Source organism: Ursus americanus, chromosome 14 (assembly GCF_024610735.1).
Source record: "Ursus americanus isolate L20-20 chromosome 14, mUrsAme1.1.p, whole genome shotgun sequence".
Taxonomy (NCBI): Eukaryota; Metazoa; Chordata; class Mammalia; order Carnivora; family Ursidae; genus Ursus; species Ursus americanus.
Genome location: NC_142140.1, coordinates 12,687,575 through 12,708,305, shown reverse-complemented (window position 1 = coordinate 12,708,305; position 20,731 = coordinate 12,687,575). Strand labels below are relative to the sequence as shown.

The 20,731-nt window shown below is 42.3% G+C and overlaps 1 protein-coding gene across 5 annotated transcripts in view; it reads left to right on the top strand.

The window, feature by feature from the left end:
* Window positions 1–20,731, top strand: part of ITPR1 (inositol 1,4,5-trisphosphate receptor type 1) — a 321,669-nt gene that overhangs the window by 188,820 nt on the left and 112,118 nt on the right. For 2 of the 5 annotated variants that reach the window (XM_087866841.1, XM_087866840.1), the window contains 5 exons: window positions 751–935; window positions 4,640–4,788; window positions 5,753–5,864; window positions 18,947–18,982; window positions 20,143–20,193. In XM_087866841.1, the coding sequence (XP_087722967.1) occupies window positions 751–935; window positions 4,640–4,788; window positions 5,753–5,864; window positions 18,947–18,982; window positions 20,143–20,193 (533 nt within the window). Of the gene's footprint in view, window positions 1–750; window positions 936–4,639; window positions 4,789–5,752; window positions 5,865–11,158; window positions 11,192–18,946; window positions 18,983–20,142; window positions 20,194–20,731 lie in introns of all 5 variants that reach the window. The other 3 variants (XM_045808123.2, XM_045808122.2, XM_045808124.2) reach the window with 2 other exon arrangements.

The window sequence follows — 20,731 nt, the reverse complement described above, 5'->3', positions numbered from 1 at the left end:
TGATATTGGCCCATTGCTATGAACTAAACTCCAGACTTGGCACCACTTTTTCCATTAACGTCCTTTATCTGTTTCAGGATTCAGTCTAGGCTCCAGGGTTGCATTTAGTCGTGACGCCTCTGCAGTCGACCCTCTGAGCTGCAACAGTGCCTCAGACTCTCCTTGTTTTTTATGACATTAACAGTCTTGAAGAGTGCTGGTCGGGTGTAGAATGTCCCCCCACTGTGGGCTAGATTGTTCCTTTTCTCATGATTAGACTGGAGTTTAAGAGGGGAAGAGAAGAGCTTAAATGGAAAGAGTAGCTTATGTTATTGTAAATGTCATCTCTTGCATTATGTTTGGCTTACACTGGCATGTTGCAGCTTGTTGTATAGAATACCACTGAGAGAAAATTTTTGGAAAAATAGCTTTTTGGCCAAATGAATTCCCTATCTGGATAATTCTTAAAATATATGAACACATGGGAGATCTTAAGATGCCAGTCATTGAGGAAACCCATTGAAGTTTAACTTTGACTTGCCTGAACTTTGGCCTTAGAGCATGTTTACATACCTCAGAGCTACTGCCCCCCAGAATTCACAATGAAAATCAAGTTCATTTGAGCTCCTTAACCTGCACACTCGGTGCCATGCAAGTGACATATTATGGGCATGGAGAAATCTGCCTGAGGGGTGATGAGGGCGTTAAGTCTGTCTTTGGGGCATCTCCCATGCAAGTTGGAGACTCATGAGTCATCTTTCTTCTGTGTAGCCAAGAGCCGGGCCATTGCTATTCCTGTGGACCTGGACAGCCAAGTCAACAACCTCTTCCTGAAGTCCCACAACATCGTACAGAAAACTGCCATGAACTGGCGGCTGACTGCCCGCAATGCAGCTCGCAGAGACTCTGTTCTGGCGGCTTCTAGAGACTACCGGAATATCATTGAGAGATTGCAGGTAATGCCTGCCCCAGAGACGAGTGAACCTGAACCTGGCCTAAGATGATTCCCACACAGCAGTGTTTCCATGAGCCAGAGAAAAACCAAGATTGGCCATAGACAGATGTCAGCATGTGAGTGGCTAGTCAAGCACAGTAACATATGTAGGACCAAGAATGCAAAGCTACTTGGGAAGAGAAAAGCTCCTGACAAAGTCATGGTCTGTAAAGGTTATTCATAGATTTATAGATTGCTTTATGTAGAATGGGGACTCTGCTCTTACCAGGAAGGAATATTTAAGTATTACAAAAAGAATACTTAGAATAAGGGCACGAGGGCTCCATTCTGTCAGAATGAACCAACTGAAAATAAAAGTATTACTAAATTCTACCTGGATTATACTTTTTTCTTAACACCTATGAAGACATCTGTCCCTTTATTAAGGGGAGAGTAGTGAGTATTAGGTGTACGTGAATCACACATCTTAACATTAACATCTTCCTTTAGCAAGCTCCTCGAGGGATTCTCTTACGGGTAGTACATGGGCCATAGTTGGAGGTTGTCAGACACTTCAGATGGGTCGGTTGCGGTGTTTAAAGGCATGATCTCAGGCCAGCGCCTGGGGTCAAATCCTGACTCCATTGCTTAGAAATGGTGTGTCCTTGGGAAGGTTACTTTATTGCTCTGTGGTTTGGTTTCCTCATTTGTAAAGTAGGATAATAGTAACACTTACCTCAGGGGGTTGATGTGAGGATTGCAAGGCTGATAAAGTGTTGCGATTATCCGTGCCTGCTTAACAAATCCCAACAGCCATTATTTCCCTCTGTTCTAGAGGTTGGCTGGGCTCACCAAGGTGTTTCTTGCTCAGGGTCTTGAGTGCAGCTGCAGTGAGATGGCCGCTGAGCTTGGACTCATCTTGCAATCTTGCACATGTTTGGCAGTTGATGTTGGGACCCCCACCTGGAGTTGTCAGCTGAAGCATCTACATGTAGTTTCCCCATGTGGTCGGTGCTTACTTGCAACGTGGTGGCTGGCTCCCAAGATCAGCATCTCGAGAGAGAAAGAGAGACAATGAAAGCCGTAATGCCTTCATAGCACACACACCATCACTTTTGTCAAATTCTGTTGGTCAGGGCAGTCACAAGTGTCCACTGAGCTTCAAGGGAAGGTGATATAGACTCCGGTATCATTTGATGGGAAGTGTAGAAGAATGTGCAAGAGAAGGTATATTGCAGTGGCCGTTTTTGGAAAACATAGTACACGTAAACAGCTTAGAATAGAGCCTGGAGTGTAGTGAGCACTTGACCAATGACAGCTGCTATTACGATTATTGCTGTTATTGTCATTGCTGTTAGGACTGTAATAATTAGCATTAGATAAAATAAATGAATCTCTGTGAGGTTGTACAACCTGCCTAGATATGCATTCATCAGCTCCACTCACGCTGGGCACCAGGGATGCGGTGGTGAGTGAAACCACAAATGATCTTTGCTGTCATGGATTCTCAAGTTTTGGAAGGAAGGTAGACATGAGTCAGCTAATCACATGGATAAAAGTAAGGTGGCAAGAGAGACAATGCTGCAGAGAAGTGAGTAGTGCTACGGAGGGCTGTTGAGGACCCTCATCGTGCCCAGAGCTGGGATGGTGATCCAAGAAGGCTTTGCTCAAGAGTGACATTTGAACCAAGATCAGAGCAATGTAGGACTTACTAAAGAAAGGAATAGAAGGGAGGAAACAGCATGTGAAAAGGACATTATATGGGACAGAATGTGACGCATTGAAAGACCAAAGGAAGGTTAGTGTGGCTGGAGCCCCTGGAGCTGGGGAGTTAGGAAAGAGTTCTTAGGTCAGGGAAAGAATTTCATCCTTACTGTGACAGACCCAGTGTTAAACAAAGATAATTTAGTTCAGATAGAGTGCTTCCTTGACTCTACTATATTTTTAAAAGGGAAGGATATTATAGATTCATAACTGTTTGAAAGCACAGTGTATTTTACTGTTCAAACTAAATAAATTATCTGCAGCCAAACACAGCAGTTTCTTGTGCTCTTCTTGGATTTATTATGCATATTCTTGGGGAATAAAATAAAATATGTAAGCCTCGCTAATGCTTGTTATGAAGACTTGAGTAGTAGCTGAAAGGATCCTCATTATGCAATGATTTATTTTCTGAGTCCCTGTAATTATAAGATTGCCTAGGACAGCAGAAGTTACCATAACATAAGAACATTCACTTGCAGACCGACTGCTTATATAATTAATCCCCATTGAGGCATCCCCCTCACTTAACACCAGCATCTTTCCCTGCCCATCGCTTCACCATCTTTGTCTGTTGGTCTCTCCTCGATTGCTGAATGTTAAACATTTGACAATACAATGCAAATCAATTGCAGTGTAAAGTTCAAACCTTGCAAAAGATGCAGGATTTTATGAATACGATGTTAAAGAACTGCTTCAACCCCCTGCAAATGCTGTAGACAAACTTAGGACCAGTAACTACTGAAGAAGAGAACTTCAGGTGCTTTCAAAGAGGAAACTGAGAGAATTTTGCAAAAACGACCCTCTTTTTGAATATGCCGTGAATGTCAGTATGACTGAAGGGGTATTGCAGTGTACTGTTGCTGGGAAAATTGCCCCCCCCAAAATAATTGGATTGATTCATGCACTCTTTATGCATCCTAACTCTTCTTGAGTGATTATGAATTTTGTTAAATATAAAACAAATAATATTCACATGTTTTAGTTTTTGTTTTGGGGTAACAGATAATTCAATTCTTTATTGCCCATTCCCTATGAAATTTGGGTCTAGAGTTAAGTTGAATGCATTTAAGTGGCCTTTCCTATGCAGATCTCCTTGGTTAACTAGGCTTTCCTATATTATCCACCATGCTGTGTTCGGCCCCTGTCTTAGCCAGTAAATGCTTCCAGTTAGGTTCCAAGTTACCAAGCCATCCAGCTGACTTTAGCATCTTTTGAAGATAATTTCTCATCTGTTTTCTGCCATTTGCCTTTATATGGAGTTTGTTGTGTTGTTTTTGCTGCTCTTTCAACTTCTCTCTGTTTTCCTCTCCTACAGCTATGTGTTTTGCATTTGAAGACCATCATGCTATCAGGGTACATGTACTTAGCATGTTGATACAGCATGTTCATTCATTTGTGTGCTCATTTTTGTATGACTTTTTATTATATGAATAATTCATGCTCATTGGACATAATTTGACAGTACTCACAAGTACCCGTTTATGGAAGAAAAATAGAATCACCTGCAATCCCACCACCCAGAGAAAACCAGTAGTGATGTTTTGATGATATTTGGTGTATATCCTTTAGATAGTGGTGTTGTTTCTAAAAAATCAGATCATATAGTCCATGCCATTGTTTCACCATTTTTTTACACTCATACTGTAGACATTTTTCCATGTTGTCGAATGTACTTTTTGCATCGTATTTTAAAATATGTGGAATGATCCCTTGAGTGGCGTAAGGATCATCACAATAGAAAGGCTGGTGGGGCTGTTTTTACCTGGTTCTCTGCATCAGGGGCGATGGCTTCAGATACCCCTGGGGCAATGTTTAATAATTCGAGATAAATACTGGACAGTTCTAACGGTGCTCTAACCTAGCCTAGCTTGTGGTCGTTTTTGAGGTCAGAAATGAATATTCTCACTCTCCTGTAGTCAGCCTCAGCCTGAGCTGCTCACCAAAGCTGTGCTTCCGTTCCAGGACATCGTCTCAGCCCTGGAGGACCGTCTAAGGCCCCTGGTCCAGGCAGAGTTATCTGTGCTTGTGGACGTGCTCCACAGACCCGAGCTGCTTTTCCCAGAGAACACAGATGCCAGAAGAAAGTGCGAAAGTGGTGGCTTCATTTGCAAGTAAGCGGCCTCTCGCTCTGGGGTGGTCGGTTGCAGAGCCCTGCTGACCAGGCAAAGCACTTGTTCGTGAAGAAGCAGACACTGGCCTGGTTTTTTACTTTGATGAGTACAAGGTCATGTGTTAGAGTCCCATTCTGACCTTTCTAAAGTAAGTTTGTGGGTTCGGTTGTACTTACTGACACTTGTTTTTGGTGAGACTTTCTCCTTTTAACCGCATGCCCGATCATCCTCTGTGCTCGGGCCCTGACGGATTGCCCGCCGTGGGCTGCCAGACAGCTGTAGAAAGGTCATGTCCTTTCTGCCCTCAAAAAGCTCAGACCTACCAGGACCCCTCGGTCTTTTCCTAACACCTTTGTAGTTTCTTAGTTTATGCCTTGGGGCATGATCTAAAAGAAACAGCTGGTTCCATGACTGGAAATCTCCATTTGATTTTTATCCTGAGGTGGGTTGAGCTTGACCTTGAGAGTGGGCTCTGCCTCTGAGCCCCTCAAAGGATGCTGGGTCCCTCAAAGGACAAGACTACGGGTGAATGAACAGTGATTGTTCGCCTTAACAATCATCCTCATGAGGTTTTTTTCATACTGGTGGCATATTTTAGCCATGTTACAGCACTTCTTAGTGGATAAAAAGCCATACTCTGTAAACTAACAGGTTCGAGTGGACCTCTGTCCTATTTGTCCTCCCGCTGTCCTCTCCTCATCCTATGTGGTAAAATCCAGCCCGGTGTGCCCTTTTGCTGTTACTGACCAGCGGATGTCACTGTTGAGACACTTTTGAGACACTGAGGGGCTGTTCTCACTAGAGTGAATGCCCCGGAGCGTGTTTAACTTGGGAGTCCTTGAAAAATATTTGTTCATTAACTGACTATTTAAAATAAGTTGCTTGTGAAGTGATTGTGTGTGTGTTTGTTTAATTGAAAGATCATTTCAGGGACCTAATGCATGGTTTCCCCCTCCCCATTCAGGTTAATAAAGCATACTAAACAGTTGCTAGAGGAGAATGAGGAAAAACTCTGCATTAAGGTCCTACAGACCCTCCGAGAAATGATGACCAAAGATAGAGGCTATGGAGAAAAGGTACTGCATTTTATTCACCTGTCAAGACAAGGTCTTGCTGTTCAATTGAAGTGGGATCATGGGTTAGAAATCCACTATAGTTCAGGCATACTGACTGAAGGGACTTTTTACTTTTTAAAGCTAGGTATCCTGTCATGAAAGGAAGCTAAATTATATGCCTTCTCTTCTAAAAATCGCATATACTTAGTTGTCTTAATAGGCTGCTTGCCACGTAATCTAATGTCAGGGAAATAGTAATAAGGTATTTCATCTAAATTCCCAGTGGGAATGCAAATGCCTCTTGTGTATCAAGGCAGGCATTCCCGACTTCTGGGTTCCATCTAGGCATACCTGTGGGTTTACTTGCTTCTTTCTGATGAGATGTTGCACAGTCCTTCCAGTGTACTAAGAAACTCCCTCCAGTTCTAACTGGAATTAGGGCAGGCAACCACATGACCCTTTCTAGCTCAGACTGGGAAACGGGCAATCCCTGGGACATGTCAGCTTCTTGGCATAGGCAGTGAGCAAGGATGTGCAGAGACCATGCCTCACACTTTCGATTTTGGGCCAAGTGGGATAAAAACAATCTCATCACCCCTCCTTTCAGCCCCCCCACCTTAAAAATTTGGGGGGCCTGGATTTAAAATCCCCCGTTTTCATTTGAAGGTAGTGTGTTTACTGATGGTCTCCATGCCATGTTAGTAGCATTTTCTGAGTGGGTAAATCCACTTATGTCATTGATTTGTCAAAATACCCGGTAACTCACTGATTCATCTCTGTGAAGAAGCCTTGACAATGAAATCACAGCCCTCTTTGTCAAAGTGGGTGGTGGCAACCAGGTTATTTCAAGTATAGAAGTCTGTAAGGATCTTGACTTCTGACCTAAACAATATCTTATACAAATATTAGAATAGTTTCACATGTGAAAATCTTTGGATAAGAAAACGAAAACAGCAAAGTACATAAGCCCTTTTGCAGTATACATTCCTTCACTATTGCCAAATCACACAGCTTTGAAATGTCACTCAAATTTTAAAAATACATAAATTAAAAGATGATTGTGGACTAATTAGGAAATAAGTATCTATAACTCAGTAGGAACTTTGTGGCAGAAACCTGCAAGAAAAGAGTTTATAAATGATTGAAGTGAAGACCCTTTGTACAAATGAGAAATGATGAGATATCCTGTTCATACAAGCACCTGTAGAGACACGTATGCAGATCTTGCACTAAAACAAAAAGAAAGAAGAACAGGCAAAGGCTAATAGCGGAGAGTACCAGACAAACAAGCAGCATTGATTTCACAAGATCTTTATTTTTCTTAAAGTGAGCTTTAAGAAATGTTTTAAAAATATAATTCTAGTTACAGAAATTCACTCTTCATAATAAGATAAAATCCACCAAAAGGGCCATAACCAGCTGTGAATATAGTTGTAGCTTTGGAAGCATAAAACTTGATTTTAAAAGGTAGAGACCAGTTTTTTCTTCTTTAGATTATCTGTTCATTTCTATGACTGAGATTTTTATAGTAAACTTGGTGTCCCTACTCCCACGAATGTTACAAGTTGTGATTAGACTTCCATGTCTCTCAAGTTTTTTTTGTTTGTTTTTGTTTTTAATATCATGGAAAGTAGAAAAGCTGGGAGTCGGGTCTGTTGCTTGGCAGCTAAGTATGTCAGGGTCTTTGGGCCACATGGAAGGTATGCTTCCCCACCAGCTTTCCCTGCCTGTTGGTGCTAACTGGGAGAATATCATCACAGACCATGGGAGATACTGGATCTGAGATGTTGTAAAATTGTCTGTTATAAAGTTCACAGAAAATGATAGAGCCTGGGGTTTTAAGAGTGCAGTAGGAGGAGGTCACTATGAAGGAGTGACTTGTCAGAGTTTAGAAGAGGTTCTTAGGCCCTGGCTCACATTCTTTTTCTCAGCTGGTGAAGAAATTAGCCACACCCAAGCAGAGAGAGGTTTAAAGGAAATATGGCATGTCTTTCCAGTCTGGTTGGGGCTGTCATCCCCCTTCACGAAAGTGAAAATACCACAGGCAAATGTGGGAAATGCCATGCAACCAAGGAAGACATTCCAGAAACCCATGTTAGTCAACAGCTTCAATACCTATAGCACATACTTAGAATGCTTCTGGCCCTATGCTTTGTGGGAAAATGCTACTTAACTATGGACATTAATTGAACTTAAAAGAGTCGGAGTGGGGGGGGGGTGCTAAACTATTTCCGTTTCTTCCGATCCAGTAGTGGGTATTAAATTTGTCCTGTTTTATTAAGGCTTTTTGAAAATGATTTTGATGCTTTGCCGGCTGTCCCTGTTTGACTACAGATGCATGACGTATGGGGCAGGCCAGCTCTTTCAAGGGTGGAAGGAGCCCAGAGCCAAAGAACTAACCTTTCTCAGGCAAACCAGTTGGCTTTGGTTGATAAAATAAATGAGGTGTTCTTTGGACTGGATGCTCAGGGCACAAGGGCAAGTGTGAGGTCATTTCCGTCTTCCTGGCCCAATTTTCCTATTAGTTGTCTCTTAAGTGGAATTTGTCCCATGACTAATGCCCTCCTGGGATGTCCAGAATTGTTCTGCCTCCCTGCCCTGTCCTGAGTCTTCATGGCCATAGTCTGGTCTGGCATCGCTTTGTCCCGCCCTCCCTCTGCACACGAGGAGGCCATGTGGAGAGCTGAAGTGACTTCCCAAGGTCACGTGCCCGGCCGTGTGACAGGATCAAGACTGAAAGCCAGGGGCCCCAATTCCCAGTGCACTGCCCTTTTCTCCCACCCCTCAGGTGGGGTCCACCCTGTCTGTGGGCCCAAGTTTTCTTGTCTTTTAAGCCATAATCCTTAAAGAGACATAGATGCCTTTATTCATGTCTGTGTTTTCATTCAATATTTAGGATTGTCAAGGTCACAGATGACAATGAAAGCTGAGATCATTTTTTATTATCCTGTTAAAAAATGTTGAATATCATTGTGCTTGAATGCATCTACTTGTCTGAAAAAAAGCCACTGAGTACTGCCACCCATATTACCAGATAGACTAAAACATAACAGAATCACTGTAACACCGGCTTACATTTTTTAAGTGCCGTCCTAAATTATGTCTTAAATAACAATAACATTCTGTGACTTCTTGTTGTGGGCCAGCCACTCTACTAAACATTATGTCTTACCTTAGGTCAGCCTCAGAGATAGTAGTATTGTTATTAATTATTTTATACATGGGGGAAAAAACAGGCTCAGAGAGGTTCAGAAACGCCTAAGGCCACACAGGAGTGGGGGAGCCAGGAACTCAAACCAGAAAACTCTGACTTCAGAGTCTTCTCCACTGTATCATTGGTGATTGACACCATTTGAATGTTTTGAAGTCCACCTACAAGTGTAACATTTAAGTTTCGATTATGTTACTTCATTATGTAAATGACATGGGCCAGTGGCCCTGACAGCACCGCACGTAGCAAAATTTAAACATCTCATCTTCAGCTGAGTTGTGATGTCTCACCTAATTGAAAACAGTCTCCACTTGATGCCAACTGGCTTTACAAATTATGATTGTGCCAGGGTCCTCCACAACCTGTGGTTCTGGTCAGGTCCCAAAATAACGTGTCAAATCAGTGGGTAGCCAGTGGTCAGTCCTCCTGTCTTGGTCAGCTCCCTGACAGGTGCCTAAGAACTATCACATAGGACACCAAGCTTGGGGCTCCTAGAAGATTATCACAAAAATTTAATCATGCTCATTTAGGAATAAAAAAAAATCATCTTTATTATGTCTCTAAAATGCAAAGGAGCAGCAGTGAATATTTGTCTCATAGAGTGGTAAATATAAATATTAAAAATGATCACCAAAATAATGGTGAAATATGTTTTTGTATGATGCTTACAATGTCTTGCTATCCTGTGTATTCAAGGTTAATGAACCCTAAAATTATATCAGGACTTTACAACTACTATTTGTCTACAATGCCTACTAAACTCTGCTTTTCTTTTTTAATTTAAATTCAATTAGCCAAGGTACAGTACATCATTAGTTTTTGATATAATGTTCAATGATTCATTAGTTGAATATAACACCCAGTACTCATCATATCACATGCCTGCTTTTAATCCACAAATTAAACCATGTCTTCATTAAAAAACAAAAACAAAAAACTCCCCGTAGCTAAACATCTTGAAAATTTAATCTGAATCTCTCTATAACTCAGAAACCATCTGAACGCCCTTAGACCCAGCTTGAAGAGATAGCATACTTATGTTACATATTGGCTTCTCTGTAGTCTAGCGTAGGTTTTTTGTTAGTCAAAGAGCTTTGGAAAGAAAATCAGAAGCCAAGAATTAATATAAAAGGATATCTCAGAATTTATTTAAAATCTATTTTCTCTTCTGAATAGTAGTAGCTGTTTTACTACTAGAGAGTTTTTGACCTCAAGTGATGTCAGGGTTTTCATTTCATACAAATTGACAGTACCTGTTAATTACCAGTGGTTCTTTTCTCTAGGTGAATAAAATATTAGCATTTCCAGCTCCCAGGATTTCTAATAAGGAACTTAGATTTGCAAATGTACTATTAACAAAGCATAATAAAAATAACTGAGGAGCATCTCTCCCCTTTTAAACAAGCACAACTGTGATTAATGCTCTAGTTTTTTTCTTTTTCTTGAACTTGATGCTAATCATTTATTTGTTACTAATATCACTTGAATTGGCTCCAATCATCCTTGGAGGGGAGTGTGGTTTTTTTTTGATCATCAATAGTACCAAGATTTGAAGCTTCTGCTCTTAGGATATGTTGTCATACTATTTGCTGAAATGGAACCTGGTTCTGATTTAGCCCAACTGCAGTTTGGACCCCAGATCCCTACTGAATGGTAAAATGAATCGAAAGAAAGAATTTTCTCCTAAGCTACATTGATCCAACTGTAGTCCTTGGCTCTCCTCTTTCCCACCCTCTTCCAAAAGAATATAGTTCTTGATTGGGTAATTTGCCCTTGCTCGCAGCTCAGTTCAAGTTTTCACATCTGCAAGAGAGTGGGAAGGTGCACCTCTGAGCCGTTGGTTAAGTGACCTCCGAGGTTTGGTGGCTGCCATGTGAACACAGTGTGGCAGCATCCTGCCCCCATCCTGAGTGGCGCGGTGCAGAGCAGATGTCACTGTGAGCTGTGGTGGTTTGTGCCCCAGACCCCTGCACCTCTTCAAATGGTCCCCATCTAACAAGGCTCCAACGTGGGAGACTCAGCGCTAAGACAAAGTTTCTAACACTTCGCTTGCTGGTATTTCCTAACATTTCCTTCTTTTTCTCCCCCCTTTTTTCTTTTCCAGCTCATTTCCATTGATGAATTGGATAATGCTGAGGTCCTAATTTCATTTTTTTTTTAAATGTCCCATGGCAATGTTTCCATGACACCTTTGCAGTTAACATTGTGGTCTGTCCCTAGTCTCTGCAGCGTCTAGTATCTGACTTTGTGTAGTGTGCTTTCTGGGTGTGAGTTGAGTCCTTTGTGTCTGTCTTAGCATTTCCCACGAGTTTGTTTGCCATTTGTCCTTGGAGATCCCATCAGAATCTAGATAAAGATTTTCTAAACTGTGATAAGATCTCAGTTGTTCACAGTTTAGAATCTCAACTGATTTTGTGGTTGATGCTGGTCATTAACCTATCTCTGAAACTCTGTTGAGATTTATAAAGAGCTTTCAGTCTGGATGCAAAGCATCAATGCAAAACAGAATAACTGCATTCAAATAGTTTGAAAGTAGTAAAAAAAATAGCACTATTCTCTTGGTCCACATGTTGGAAGGTGTTGAGTATGAGGGACCACAGAAAATTTTGTCTAAGTGCGTTGTGAATTCCAAAGCGCTCGTTGAGACTGTCCAGCTGCAGGCTTACAATGGGATAAGGAATATACTAGATCTGTGGCTTTTCATCCAGGAAAACTACCTAGAGGTCAAGAAATTGAAATGTCGTCTGATGGATTCTATACTTACATATCAAAATAGTTTTAACTTAACCACAATTATCTTGGGGACCAATGAGTGGTTATTTTGTTTGGGATTTGGGGGCCTCTGAAGTATTTTTTGTTTGGTGAGTATTTTTCATCTTTTCCTGCTGTATATTTGGGTTGCGGTACATGTAATACGATTACAGTATATAAATGAGGGAGTTTAATTGCTTGGCAAATTGAGCATCCTGGAAAGAAATTTTATTAGACTTAAAAATCTCTTTCCTGCTCTCCCTCATTAGATATCTATTACTTCTTTTGATAGACCAATTAATACCTTACTTTGGGTGGGATAGAGCTACCAGAGCAAATACGTTGTCTGTGCTATTATCCATCATTTCAATATTAAGAGACGGTTCAGATTTATATAAGGAGAGTTTAGATCACAGACTTAAAACTGAAAGCAAGTGGCTCTGAATTTGGTTCAGTTCCCTTAGGAATGGAGTTCAGAGAGGTTAAGCGACTGGACTTAGCTTGCACAGCCAGAGAGTGGCTAAATTAAAGCTGCCACACTGCAGCCTCAGCTCCTCTCCTGGTGTGCGTGCTCTCCTGCCGCAGTGAACTCCGTAAGCATGGACTTTTCCTTATAGCAATGAGACTTGGATGGGGAGGAGGCCATGCCCTCTGGGATGAATAGAAGGTGAGAAAAGGTTGTGCGGTAAAGGCTTAATGAATGGCTTTAATTACAGTGATTTTTGCCATTTCCTGTCTTGTTCTTTCTCTTCCTGGTTATTTCTGTGCCAGAAAAATACCTCATACTGAGTTTGCATGTTGGCACCTTTCATTACTCTTATTTCTACCTGGAGTTGGAAACGCCTCGCTGATTGGAACTTTTCCTCTGAAATACTGAAGTTGTGTTTCTATTTGCTGAAGTACAAACGAAGTCAGGAAAGGAACACCTTCCCTAATCGGAGTCTGCAATGTTATTAATATACTGTTTTGCACCATAGTAATCAGTTGATGTGTTTGCTTGCTCAAGATAGAACTTGGGTCTCCTAGCTGGGAGTTTATTGCTTGCTTATGGAAGATTCCACAGTTGGAGCAGGTGTGTTTATAATTATACTCTAGGAAATAGAATACTGTCTGTTTATAAAAGAAGAATGTTCTGGCAGCCTCTTGGATTCTTTGAAAATTCCCTGAGGAAGCAACTGCGGATCCCCTCTTCGTTGTTACCCCTGGCAACCGTCAGAGCCCTGGGACACCAGCACTCTGTCCCCAGTCCCTCAGGCTGTTGGATCTATTCCTCTAAGCAGAGATGGCTGATTGTCCTTTTTCATCAATGGCTGTTCTGGAAACTACCGCAGTTCCTGTGGTTTCTCCTCTACCAAGCCTTTTGTCAGTGTGTGCTGGTGGAAACCTGCAGCCCACAGCTGGGGTTCGGCAGAAGCTTAATGAGAGTTCATGCTGGCCCGTGATACAGGCAAGGCCTCACACCTAACTTGCAAACCAGTTCAATTCTAAATATGGTGGGGAATCGCCCCTGAAATAGTGTAAGGCGTGTATGATGATCCCGTGAAACCCTGACTGGGGGAGGGCCACTGCCTTTGGGCGATAGTGGCCGCTTGGGCATCTCAAGGAAGGAGATGTGCTGTGAATGACTCGTGAAAAAGCACAGCACCCTTGTGTCTCTGGCAGTGCTCAGAGTGAAATGAGGACAGAGTCTTGGAGTCCCTGTAAGGAAAGGGCATGGTATGGAGCCCTCCAGCTGTCTCCTAGAACAAAATTTCATTTGAAACCAGGAAGAGGAGGTTTGGTTCTTTCTTTCTCTCTCCTTCCTTCCTTCCTTCCTTCCTTCCTTCCTTCCAGCAAATGAAGAGGCACAGTGTCCATCCTACCCCCCTACTTTTGCCTTTTCCTTGGGGGGTTGGTTGAGGGGGTACAGATTGGGTGGAGGAGAAAAGGAAACTAGCATACTTGGGTTGGTGTCCCTTCAGCTCACTCTTAACGTTTATAGCTTGATGAATTGTTGCATATGTATTCACACAAATCCAGACAGGAGATGTTTCCTTCACCCCCAGACAGTCCCCATTATCTACCCGTTCTTGGCTTTAAGCGGATCCCAATTACTACTAAAGACCCTCAGTTATATAACTAATATTCGAACGCCTGTTACATTCCGGGCGTGGTATGATGGGTATGACTGTGGTGACACCAGATAGGCACAGTGTCTGCTTTTCTGAAGTTCACGGTTTTGTGGGGGAAATTCATGTTCAGCGACGGGTCAACCATGAGAATTGCTAGAATGGAGAAGTACCTGGGGTTATGCGAACCCATAATTTGGGAACTTCTGCCTGAGCAGGGAGGTGGCATAAGAGCTTAGGGGGTCAGGAAACAACAGGTGGGTAGCACCAGCAGGTGATCCTGTGAATCACCTTTCCAAACTGTAAAGTGCTGTGCTAACCGAACAGATGATTTCAGTCCAGCGCTCAAACCCGAGGTGGAGGCGGTCAGGCAGAACAGTAATGCAGCTCATTTGCACATGTGTGTCTGTGGAGGGGAGTGGTGTGTGAGGAAGTGTGCTGCGGCTCAGCGGGACATTCTGCATTTCTTCGTGTCTGAGATGTGATCCCCATTTCATCACTGTCACTTGGAACCATGAAATCTCCAGCGCCACGGTGTCAGCTGGCAGCCTGGCCTTCCCGCATGGCAACAGAAAAGCTAAAGTGGCATCCCCACTGGTCTGAGGGTGGCTGCAGCCTGCTTCCAGTGAGCCCTCAACGTACCCCACCGTGAGCTGCTTCTGCAAGCAAAGGATGCCACCGACAGAACTTCGTATAATTCAGGATGGGGAGAAAAGAGGAGAATCACAAGAATTATTAAATTTCACCTTCAGGGGGCGTTCTCATGACATCCAACCCAGGCTGGAGGTGTCCTACTTTTTTACATTGCTGTGAACTGCTGGGTTGGGCACCTGCCAACATTCAGGCGGCAGTTACATAAGAGCTTCTTTTTTTCCTGGAATTTAGGCTCACTGCTGATGTGTGACCTTCAGCAGTAATTGCCAATAAATGCAGCGGGGCTGTTTACTGTTAGACACTAGCAACTATACAGCAAGCAAGCTCAACTCAGAGCACACAGAAGCTGTTGCAGGAGAACCGGGGGAGGGGGGGGTTGAGGGGTGTGTGTGTGTGTGTGTGTGTTTTGATGCTGAGATTATTCCACAGTGACTGAAATTGTATAAATTAGTCAAGTCAGAATGTGTTTTTTAAAAATGAATTTCGCTATTGAGTTCCGATGAACGTGTTCTGTAAAGGTGAAACTGCATCATTGGGACTAAATTTTTACTTCTTACTTGGTTTCTAAGAACAAATTCCATTAATAAAGGGCATTGTGTTAGCAGATGTGAAGGTTTAAAATTGTTCTGCTGAAATGCTAGATCATATATTTTAGCTCCATTTACTTTAAAGCTTTCTGGTCTCTTAAGGTGGGTTTGCAAAGGCTCAGGAAGGACAGGTCCCAGCAAACATATTTGCAAGCCTGTTTGCTGTTGGCTGGTTGGTTGGTTTCCCTCCTCTGAGGTTTTGAGTGGGTGAAGAGGAGCTGGAGGCCGATTCAGGGGTACTGGAGTTCATACATTCCCTTTGATGTGCTGAGTAGGAGGGCCATAGTACGTTTGCGTTTCTTGAACTGTATTCAGCTTCTGCTGGGGATGGTCCATGGAAGGAGACCTCATCTTTCAAAGGAAAATTCTAGAAGCCCATGGTTAATGGAATGATTTCTGTTAATGGCAGCAGAAAACAAAAAGTTTTGTTTTTTATTTTCTGTTTTGGGGTTTTTTTTTTGTTTTTTTGTTTTGTTTTTTACAAGGCTGTGGTCTGTGCTAGCCTGTTGGAGGCATATGTGAAACGTAGGTATGTATGGGAGTGGGTATTGTTGTACATACACTGGAAATAGTAACTCTAGGAAGACTAAGGGCTTCTTTTTTTCTTTTTTAAGATGAGAAGGTATGATTTCCTTAATTTATAGTAGAAATCTATCCTTCGATAAAATGTTAGGTATGTTACATGTTGCAAGCAGGTGTGTCCATGTCTCACAAGCACATACGTAGTTACTACTCAAGTATCATAGTTCTGGTGCCTTGATTCGTGGCCTCATCCAGGAAGGCCAGTTGGGATTTAGTGAATTCATTTCGAATTTCTATTTCAAAGCTAGTTGTTTGAAATCTTTTTTCTGTGAGGTTAGATTTTGCTGACCTAGTCTAAAAGCACTGGGGAGACGTAAGATCAGTAAAGAAAAAGGCAATAGGGCACAGTAGTGAGTTTCCAAGTTCAAAACCAGGCAACATCAGACCACTGTCCATCACCTGCTGGTTTGGGAGGCTTGGCCTTGATTGGAGGGGTCAGCACCTGACTACAGTGACTGATCTTGGAACTAAGGTGGGAAAGACAAGACTTGTCCAAATTCAGACATGACTGTTTTCTCAAAACATCCCTCCTTAATGTGCGCTCATTGAGGGTGACCCTCCGTGTGAAAAAAATTTAACTTGATAATAAAAATATGCTGAGAAAATCACTTCATTATTAAGCATTATGTTCTGGTTTTGGCATTATGTATTGTATTTATGTAGCTATTATCTTATTTGAACAATGTAGCTTATTATAAATATGCTCGTTTTTCAAAATTGGAGCTTACTGCCATAAAATAACCTCGTCCTCAAGGAAGTAGAGTTGAAATCCTCTTAGAAGGGTGTGCTGGTAAAGGCTATCAGGGGTTTTTTTGGTTTTGTTTTGTTTTTGTTTTTGTTTTTTACCAAATTATGTGCCAGGTGTGGTTTGGCCTTTGCCATGCCTGAAATCATTTTATGTCCTAGCAAGTTGTATTATATTTAGGGAACTTGCTGTTAGATATTATGAAGTGAAGTTTACTGAAAATATACCAAGCATTGTTTAATGTTTTAACTGGAAGAAATCCTAAAGAAAATCTGCTCCAGTCTCCGTGAACTACAGGTCAGAGTGTGGAAGCCCAGGGAGGCTCAGTGCCTGGCTTGGGTTCACACAGAACCGTGGCCTAGGTGAGCCTGTGGGCACATGACCCTGTGTCGTGCTCTGGGTTTTTCTGTTCTCTTTCATGAATGGATGGTCCTTCTATCCACTATTTAGTGGATCCCGAGGCTGCAAAGCATCCTCTGTTGTCTCAAAAGTCTTCATGAAATGTTCAAGGAAAAAAGGAAATTAATTTTAATTCAATTATTAATTTGGAAATTAATTTTAAAGCAAGCATGACAGTAGTTTAGGAAAGCAGTAGAGTGAGTGTACGATTATGAAACATATCAGAAATCACCGTCTGAGTGATTAAGAAATAGCCATGTACTACCTATGGGCGTTCTAGAAGTGAAACTCAAGGTACTTCTTTGGACAAAGAGATCTCAAACAAGAAAATTTAAAAAACAAAACAAAACCCCACCACTTCCAGTTCAATCTTCTTCATTTCCTTTAACTTTTGATTGGCAAAGGAGTAGGAGGGTACCTGTTTGGGTTCCTACAATAAACCCCTGCCTATAATATTTTTGTTCTAATTCTACAGGATCAGTATAAAAGATATGTTAGTGGGAATGTAGCCAGTGCAAATAGTAGAAGATAACATGTTTCTCCACTGATATCTCTGGCTGCTGTAAAATACATGGGCCATTGCTTTAATTCTGCTTTCTCTCATGTGTCCCTTCTGCACTAAGGGAGATAGCAAATACGTTTGCACGGTTTCAGTTCTTTAGCCTAACGCTTACAGAATTCAAGAACAGAGTTAGTGTATTCTTGGGTTGTGATATTATTTATGTCTTGAAAAGACCTATAACTGACTTCTGTTTTTATTTTCCTTGCCATGCTTCAGTCCCTCCTGCCACTGTATGTCTCCCCACCCCAACAGGAAGCTCAAGACTCTGGAGATAAATTTTTTCCCTGAGGGTAGTGGAGTTACGCTCATGTCTGAAATTTCTTCTCTCCATAATTGAGTGAGCAGCGCTTCACATATGCCCCACTGTCCTTGGAGAATTACTTTAATCTTTGTACTTAAAGAGATCTCCTGTATCTTTTCTTCATTTTACCTGTTGAGAAAAACAAAACCAACAGAAACCATGGAGTTATATAATGACAGTCTTATATCAAGAACATTTTTTTCCATCATGGGGATCAGACCACCAAAGGGGTAGCATTGGGCTGGGTTGAGACACCATCAGATCTCACAGCGTCAGTCCTTCTGTGCTTTCAGCCCCCGTTCTGGCTCACCAGCCAACAGCCACACTCTGGCCTCAGTATGGATATGCTGTGTGGCTGGAGCACTGCTGAGGGAAGCCAAGGTCACTCACTTGCTGCGTGAGCCTTGGCCTCATTCCATAGTCCCAGACTGTACCTTGAACTAGCCAGCCATGCCTGCTGCGTGACTTTGGTCCAGGGAGGTCTGGGTAGGGTCTGGTGGTTACCTCTGACATCAGTCGTTCCCTGCTCCAAGCACGTGCCCTGTGGAGGACAGATGCATGGAGCCGTCTTTCACAAGCTTTGGGCCTCTGGGAAGGGGAGTGCCCCTGAGACCTCTGTTACCATTACCCACCCCCCTCCCTCCCTGCACCTCCTTGGATATGCGCTGTGATTGCTTTTTCTCTCTCGGTGGACGAACAAAACACAGGTGTGCGGTGATTCTTCCTTTGGCATGCTTTTTTTTTTTAATATATATAATTTTTATTTTGTTATATTAGTCACCATACAGTACATCCCCAATTTTTGATGCAATGTTCCATGATTCATTATTTGCATATAACACCCAGCGCACCATGCAATATGTGCCCTCCTTAATACCCATCACCGGTCTATCCCAATCCCCCATGCTTTTTTTTTTTTTTTTAAGATCTATTTCCTTCTTGGTCATTAGTAGTCTTTTGTTTCTTTCCCTATTTTAAATATGTTTCCCTACCTCAGGCCAGTTGTTTCTTCCAGCACATTGAGTGCAATTTAAAAGAGAAAGTATATCCTCATCTCAGTTGCTCAAGCCCTGGTATAGCCATGTCACCTCATCTTTGATCTTGCCTTCTGTGTTTTGTCCTCGAGTGTTGGTCTCCGGACTTCTTTGTGGCCCACGAGATTCAAGCACCATAACTAACATGCTTTGTTTTACTCCCAACTAGCTCCCACAAGCTCCGGATTCTGAGAACTCCGCCGAGGTGTGTGTTGCTCACCGATATTTGCAGTGACAGCAAATATGGGTGCTTCTCAGTTGTCCTGGTTGAGTGTCTGAGTTGTCGTGGTGAGATTTCTGTCCTGGTGGTAGGCGCAGGAGGGAAGTCTTCTAGCCGATTTCTGAAATCGAGGCAGCTCTCAGTGTAGAAAGAAGGTTCTGAGCGGCTGGATGTAAAGCAGAGTGTGCCTCCCGGTGAGGAGATGGGGCTCTCTGAAGGCTTTCACACAAAACTGTCTCAGTCTCGAAATGTTCAGTTGAGCAACTCTGGAATGTCGAGACCTTTCTGTTGTTATACAAAATAGACTTTGGGTTCTGTGCAGAGATGACACAAATTTGAAGTTCTGGATATTAATGCATAGTTTGGGTGAAAGCTAATAAAGCCATAGTTTCACATGGCACTCTTTCTGTTCTTCTGTTGCTCACTAAACTCGTTAAACAAAGGACTAGAATTAATTTAGGCCTCTAAAGTCATAGAGGAGCTTTTTGGGGAGACATATTTCTAAGTATCAGAATTTATTTTCAGAAGCTATTCTAAAATCACAGTAGGGGAAAGCATGAATGAAGTGTATTTCATTTGAGAAAAGTCTAATGAAGATCTTAGAAATGAAACAAACAGATTATCAAGCTGCCGAGTTGCAGTGTGGCTGCCCTATGATGATCAGCGTCTAATATGCTGATCAGAGCTCGTCATCGTTAGCAGCTTTGATTAGAATGCTGTGTACCGGTGGGTTGGGGTGAGCGGGGTGCCGTGTGTGTGTCTGCTCAGAAGTGTATGCGTTCATGTTCTGGTGCATGTGCTGTGCATTTATGCATGCATCAGCCGTGAGGACTTGCCCTGTTGGTGTCTTGCATTATAACCCCCGTTGGGGTCATGTGAAAGTCCATAATATAGCATATGGCCAGAAAGTCAGAAACCTGCTGATTTAAATAGTGTATTAGGGTTGGGGGCAGGACTGTGGTTAAGCAGTATTCAAAGTAATTGAGCATTAGTATGTGTCTGGGGGAAAATTTTAAAGGTCCTATAATCCTTTTGTGTAACTCTTAGCTCAGTGTGAGCTCTTGGTGTGTTTTATTTGTGACTGATACTGAAGATGGTCGTGTCTGCCTAGTGTTGTACTTAAAATGGAATTTCTGCATGCTTAGCAGGAGCTTGAACAGAGCCCCCCCCTGAGGCAACTGGAAGACCATAAAAGGGTACGTAGTCTTGGATGTTGGGAGCTAATGACCATAACTCCTCCCTCAGCCATACACCATAAATCAAAGACCGCTTTTGTTGGTGTTGATATCGTTAAAGCATTAATTGGCTCAGGACCAATCACGGCCATTTGCATCAGTGAGGCTAACTGGTGAGTCCACCTATTACCTCCCTGTTCAGGCCTGAGACCCTGCCAGTGTCCAAATGATGACCAGTAAATTTTTCATGACCCCTCTTCTTTTTCTGTAGTGGCTTTCTAATTAAGTCTTTAAAAAAACTTTTTCTTTTGTAAGTCACTGATGATCATTATGATTAATTTATAATAAGCAAAAAAAGGTATAATAAAAAGTTCATAATTACACTACTCAGCTATAAAAGCAGCTAACGATATAACACTTCCTCTGCTTGCTTCTTTTACACAGGTGTGTATCTGTGCCACGGAACATTTTCATTGTCCTTGGGGTTATTCTAAATGTACACCTTCTGTACCTTGCTATTGTTATTTAATATTATATATGATGATTTTCTTTGAAAATC